The 6,901-nt window shown below is 41.3% G+C and overlaps 1 protein-coding gene across 3 annotated transcripts in view; it reads left to right on the top strand.

Moving 5' to 3' along the window:
• Positions 1-200: 200 nt before the first annotated feature.
• The window catches only part of LOC139763181 (uncharacterized), a 155,398-nt gene continuing 148,697 nt past the window's right edge, over positions 201-6,901 (top strand). Inside the window, exons 1-2 of one of the 3 annotated variants that reach the window (XM_071688900.1) lie at positions 201-358; positions 4,137-4,388. In XM_071688900.1, coding sequence (XP_071545001.1) covers positions 4,316-4,388 — 73 coding nt within the window. In that variant the 5' untranslated portion in view covers positions 201-358; positions 4,137-4,315. Of the gene's footprint in view, positions 388-4,136; positions 4,389-6,901 lie in introns of all 3 variants that reach the window. The other 2 variants (XM_071688899.1, XM_071688901.1) reach the window with 2 other exon arrangements.

The raw sequence follows: 6,901 nt of genomic DNA, 5'->3' as shown, positions 1-6,901 counted from the left end.
TCATATTAACTCGATAATAATTCAAGCAGAAAGATCCATAATTATAACTTCACGTCATTTAGCCACTCAGTATCGCATTATGTGGCCTCGAGTGTGATCGTTACTCAGTTGCATGTCTTGAGTGTGTTGTGTGATACCCCGGAGTGGCGAGTGGCGTGTGAGTGTCGGAGTCGAGTGCAGGGCTGGGGACACTCGCCCTTGGGCAGGGTTGGTGCTGCCGCGGATGGCCGCTAGAGGCACTACCCTCGCCCATCTCCCACCCCGGATCAGTCCTACACTGGGGCCCACTGTCGGCACGCTGCGCCCCCTCGCGCCCTATATATCATATATATAATTTCAGCAAATATAAGACTCTCCGGTAAATTCCCGGGACGTTTGTGCAGAAGTGTGAGTGAAGAAAATCGGCGGCGAAAGACAAGAGAAGGGGTGGAAAAAATGGCGGGAAGTGTGTGTGTGTGTCTGCGCCGATGTGGTGACGGGATGTCGAGTAGGAAATGCGACTCCCATGGCGAAGAGGAGAGACGATTTATATAACCATAAAGGAAACTAAGGAAGTCTAGCATGTTCCAAAAAAATAATGGCAAACAGGTAACTCATGTGAGAGAAAACGAGTGAGCGCAAAAAACAAGAAAATGATAGAAAACAGAAAATGTATCTATACAAGGCCATTATTTTTTCTTTTGCCGTAGAAACGAATTTGAAATTAGAAATTGCCAGCTCCATACTTTGACGTCACGAGTGAGAACAGTTAAGAGTGATAAGGAAAGACGTTGTTAATTCTAAGATGGGTTTGGTACACAGGGATCATAAGTGGTGGAAAAAATTAAGAAGAAAATAGCCAATCCCATTAACTGCAGAGGCAGATACAGAAGTGAAGCGTGGCAATGATGTGGGTCGAAATGGCGGGGACTTTGGGGGGGTTGGGGGGGTTACGGGGGTGGAGGTTGGGGGTGACGAAACGATGCCATTTGAATTTCAAGATCTGGCGCTAGTGGGGGAGGGGGGGGGGTGGTGGTGTTGCAGGAGGTCGCCATGTTACTTGAAAAAAAAAACCCAAAAACAAAACACACACACAAAAAATACCCCGTCACCAGTTTATCAGACTTAAGTTTCAATGTCTTTCGACGTGTTTCTCCACGTTGTGGACACAAGCCCTCGGAAAATACCTAGCAAACATTGATTATGTCATTTGTTTTCGATTGGTTACGAAAACCTTCGAGAAATCTACCATCCAAAGATTGCATGGTAAAAGTAAAGAAAACGGGTCGAGTGGCCGACTGGTCAAAGCCCCACCCAAGATCAGTTGGACGTAGCAAATGGGGTGCCACTGGGATCACATCATTGCCTTTCTGTTATATATATATATATATATATATATATATATATATAAACACACGAAAGACGAGGAAAATGGGCTTCGCCGTGAAATATCAAATTTCCCAGACGATTCTAAGCTGGGAAACTAAAGCTACAGTAGATGAAAATAAACCAATGCAGATGTAGTCTGACGTAAAAATAAAGCTACAGTAGATGAAAATAAAACAATGTAGATGTAGTCTGACGTAAAAATAAAGCTACAGTAGATGAAAATAGAACAATGTAGATGTAGTCTGACGTAAAAATAAAGCTACAGTAGATGAAAATAGAACAATGTAGATGTAGTCTGACGTAAAAATAAAGCTACAGTAGATGAAAATAAACCAATGTAGATGTAGTCTGACATAAAAATAAAGCTACAGCTGAATTATATATAAACATCTGTAGATGTAGATTGACGTAAACCAATGTACTGGGGGATGTCTAAGGTGCCAAATGAATTCTGAGCCACAGTGGATTGACTTACACATCAGTGTGTTAGACGAAGGAGCAAGACGACACAGCAGTTTGATGTCTGTTGAGATGAAAAGGCAAATTGAGTAGGGGGACGGGGGGGGGGGGAAATTGAGTAGGGGGGTAAAAAAGAAGACGACTTAGATGTAATAATAATCATAATGATAATAAAAATAATCTCTGGTGATGCAAAGTTAAGTAAGCAGGTCACAGAAGGAGTGGAAAAATGGCGAAGAAGAGTTTAAGGTTCGTACGTTTAATACAGCATTCCAATTCAGGTGTGAGAGATCAGTTCTCTTCCTTTTACTCTCCAGTAACGTGTGTCGTCCATCTTGAACACCGTGTTCAGCTTGGGGTCACCCAGTTTTGAGAGACGACACATAAGAGATGAGAACTGAACAGTGCGAATGAGAAAGAGAAAAAAAAATATGACATCAAAATATTATATCCCAGTTAAGATGAACCCCGTGAGAACCAATTGGACGACACAGTGTCAAAGGCTTTCCAAGCATTGAATCAAGCAGTGATTTCAAGCTGGATTTCTCCCACTCCTCTCGTCTCCAGAGGTCTACTTCCAATACACGAAAGCGCTTTTTCTTCAGAGAAGGAGGGTGGGGGGGGGGGGGATATCCCTAACAAGATCCAATGGTCTATTCCTCCCTGCATTCTGGTGGATTCGGAAATACAGACTCTATCGCCCGAGCGTGAAGGGTGAAAATGATTATTAAGTTAGGTACGTGAAACGGAGAAACACATGGGTCACTTAGGGTCAAGCACATAGGTTCGAATCCTGGTTTCGGCAGTCGGTGTACAGTCAATCTAGCTGTTCATCCACTCTAGAGGCTGGTCGACTATGATGATACGAGGTTCAAGCTAGGATATATATATATATATATATATATATATATATATATATATATATATATATATATATATATATATATTCAAAATCGAAGTTTTCTGCAGACTTTCCAGGACCGACCCCCCAACCCCGCCCCCCACAAAAAAAGCATTGGAACGCCGTCCAGAGAGAGGCCACAGCCCAGCCCAGCGGATGGAGAACCATGCCGCTGATAAGATAGGAGATAATGAGAGACGTAAGAGATAACAAGGTGACGCAAGAGAGATAATGAGATGACGTTGGAAATAATAATGGGGCGGGGGGGTAGGGGGGTGAAGTGACGTAAGGAATTGACGTAGGTAAATATCAGGGTGACGTGGGTACATAATGGGGTGACGTAGGTACATAATGGGGTGACGTAGGTACATAATGGGGTGACGTAGGTACATAATGGGGTGACGTAGGTACATAATAGGGTGTCGTAGATACATAATGGAGTGACGTGGGTACATAATGGGGTGACGTAGGTAAAGAATGGGGAGACGTAGATACATATTGGGGTGACGTAGGTAAAGAATGGGGTGACGTAGGTACATATTGGGGTGACGTAGGTAAATAATAGGGTGACTAATAGGGTGACCAATAGGGTGACGTAGGTACATAATAGGGTGACGTAGGTAAATAATAGGGTGACTAATAGGGTGACCAATAGGGTGACGTAGGTAAATAATGGGGTGACGTAAGTATATAACGGGATGACGTAGGGAAATAAATAAAGTGACGTAGAAACTTTTAAGGCGGGGTGACGCTGGAAGTACAGGTATGACGTAAGAGATAACAAAGTGACGCAACAAATAGTGAAATCATGTTAAGACGGACGGGACGTAAAACATAATGAAACGCGTACGTCAAAACGGTGACGTAAAGGGGTGTAAACAGGAAGTAATTTGCATGAACAAATTACGAGTCTGAAAGACTGCCAGACACGGATGGTTTAACGAGCGCCACAAAACAGTACGAAACAATTCTATCTTTGTTTCAAATCGTTCAAACCCAAACTTCGTTTTCTTCAACGAAAGAAAACAGAGATCAGTGTTACCAACGTCAAGTGAGGGATGATGGGCCGTCAGGAAGAGACCCGTTGGTGACACTGTCATGTCTTCGGTCAACTACCTGGTTTACGTCTAATAAAACCAGAGTAAACAAGCCTTATCCTCTAATTACTACAGTATATGTAATCGTTCATTAATGACTACAGTACCTGGGTTCGTATCCCTCTTAAAACACACCGCCATGACAGGAATAAACCAATTTCTTCATATAATTTATTCCCTTTACGCTACTGAAAAAGAGATTAATAAACTGCTATGATTATGATTTATTCGTACGCACGAATTAATGATAATAACTGAAATCAAATATCAGTTATCTTTGTTTATAACTTACGTATTATTTTTTTGTTCAGTCTTAAATGCAATTTTCAGAACGGTTAGACTCGTTTTCGAGATATATGTTAGTCATTTAGGTCGGGGAATAGACAGAAGCCCAGTGCGAGTCTCGACCTAGTGAACTGCTGACGCGACTGAGGCAACAAGAACGTGGACAGACCCGTCCAGGAGGCAGGACGGTCGGAACCCCCGCAACATGAACAAGCAATTCTCGCTCTTCCTACTGATTATTTTAGCGGCTATTTTCCTGCAGGAATCGCTCGCTAAAAGTAAGTATTGGTATATTTTCCGTCTTGTGTGTGTGTGTATATATATATATATATATATATATATATATATATATATATATATATATATATATATATATTTTTTTTTTTTTTTTTTTTGCTTCGTCGCTGTCTCCCGCGTTTGCGAGGTAGCGCAAGGAAACAGACGAAAGAAATGGCCCAACCTACCCCCATACACATGTATATACATACACGTCCACACACACACAAATATACATACCTACACAGCTTTCCATTGGTTTACCCCAGACGCTTCACATGCCCTGATTCAATCCACTGACAGCACGTCAACCCCGGTATACCACATCGATCCAATTTACTCTATTCCTTGCCCTCCTTTTACCCTCCTGCATGTTCAGGCCCCGATCACACAAAATCTTTTTCACTCCATCTTTCCACCTCCAATTTGGTCTCCCACTTCTCCTCGTTCCCTCCAACTCCGACACATATATCCTCTTGGTCAATCTTTCCTCACTTATTCCCTCCATTTGCCCAAACCATTTCAAAACACCCTCTTCTGCTCTCTCAACCACGCTCTTTTTATTTCCACACATCTCTCTTACCCTTACGTTACTTACTCGATCAAACCACCTCACACCACACATTGTCCTCAAAATCTCATTTCCAGCACATCCACCCTCCTGCGCACAACTCTATCCATAGCCCACGCCTCGCAACCATACAACATTGTTGGAACCACTATTCCTTCAAACATACCCATTTCTGCTTTCCGAGATAATGTTCTCGACTTCCACACAGTCTTCAAGGCTCCCAGGATTTTCGCCCCCTCCCTCACCCTATGATCCACTTCCGCTTCCATGGTTCCATCCGCTGCCAGATCCACTCCCAGATATCTAAAACACTTCACTTCCTCCAGTTTTTCTCCATTCAAACTTACCTCCAAATTGACTTGACCCTCAACCCTACTGTACCTGATAACCTTGCTCTTATTCACATTTACTCTTAACTTTCTTCTTTCACACACTTTACCAAACTCAGTCACCAGCTTCTGCAGTTTCTCACATGAATCAGCCACCAGCGCTGTATCATCAGCGAACAACAACTGACTCACTTCCCAAGCTCTCTCATCCACAACAGACTTCATACTTGCCCCTCTTTCCAAAACTCTTGCATTCACCTCCCTAACAACCCCATCCATAAACAAATTAAACAACCATGGAGACATCACACACCCCTGCCGCAAACCTACATTTACTGAAAACCAATCACTTTCCTCTCTTCCTACACGTACACATGCCTTACATCCTCGATAAAAACTTTTCACTGCTTCTAACAACTTGCCTCCCACATCATATATTCTTAATACCTTCCACAGAGCATCTCTATCAACTCTATCATATGCCTTCTCCAGATCCATAAATGCTACATACAAATCCATTTGCTTTTCTAAGTATTTCTCACATACATTCTTCAAAGCAAACACCTGATCCACACATCCTTTACCACTTCTGAAACCACACTGCTCTTCCCCAATCTGATGCTCTGTACATGCCTTCACCCTCTCAATCAATACCCTCCCATATAATTTACCAGGAATACTCAACAAACTTATACCTCTGTAATTTGAGCACTCACTCTTATCCCCTTTGCCTTTGTACAATGGCACTATGCACGCATTCCGCCAATCCTCAGGCACCTCACCATGAGTCATACATACATTAAATAACCTTACCAACCAGTCAATAATACAGTCACCCCCTTTTTTAATAAATTCCACTGCAATACCATCCAAACCTGCTGCCTTGCCGGCTTTCATCTTCCGCAAAGCTTTTACTACCTCTTCTCTGTTTACCAAATCATTTTCCCTAACCCTCTCACTTTGCACACCACCTCGACCAAAACACCCTATATCTGCCACTCTATCATCAAACACATTTAACAAACCTTCAAAATACTCACTCCATCTCCTTCTCACATCATCACTACTTGTTATCACTCCATTTGCGCCCTTCACTGAAGTTCCCGTTTGCTCCCTTGTCTTACGCACTTTATTTACCTCCTTCCAGAACATCTTTTTATTCTCCCTAAAATTTAATGATACTCTCTCACCCCAACTCTCTCTCTCTCTCTCTCTCTCTCTCTCTCTCTCTCTCTCTCTATATATATATATATATATATATATATATATATATATATATATATATATATATAAGAAGACATTAAGATTTGTTGTGTTCTTCCTTAGTTATCCTTTAAAGGATTTTTATAACCAAAGAAAACTGTTATTTTATGGGTAACTTTCTATTTTCCTTTTTCATTTAATAATTTTACTTGAATATATATGAATTTTTTTCTTATTCTCAGGCTTCTTTGAAGAAGCATTTCTAATTTGAAAAAGTAATATATTTATCATCCTTTCAAAATATGTAGAATAAAGCATATAAAGTGATAAATAATAATTAGAATTCTAATCTTACAAAGTACTCACCATTATAATATATTTGACAATCGATAATTTCCCTGAGTGAAATATC

Source organism: Panulirus ornatus, chromosome 46 (assembly GCF_036320965.1).
Source record: "Panulirus ornatus isolate Po-2019 chromosome 46, ASM3632096v1, whole genome shotgun sequence".
NCBI lineage: Eukaryota > Metazoa > Arthropoda > Malacostraca > Decapoda > Palinuridae > Panulirus > Panulirus ornatus.
The sequence above is the reverse complement of the archived record's forward strand: the minus strand, read 5'-3'. Positions and strand labels throughout refer to the sequence as shown.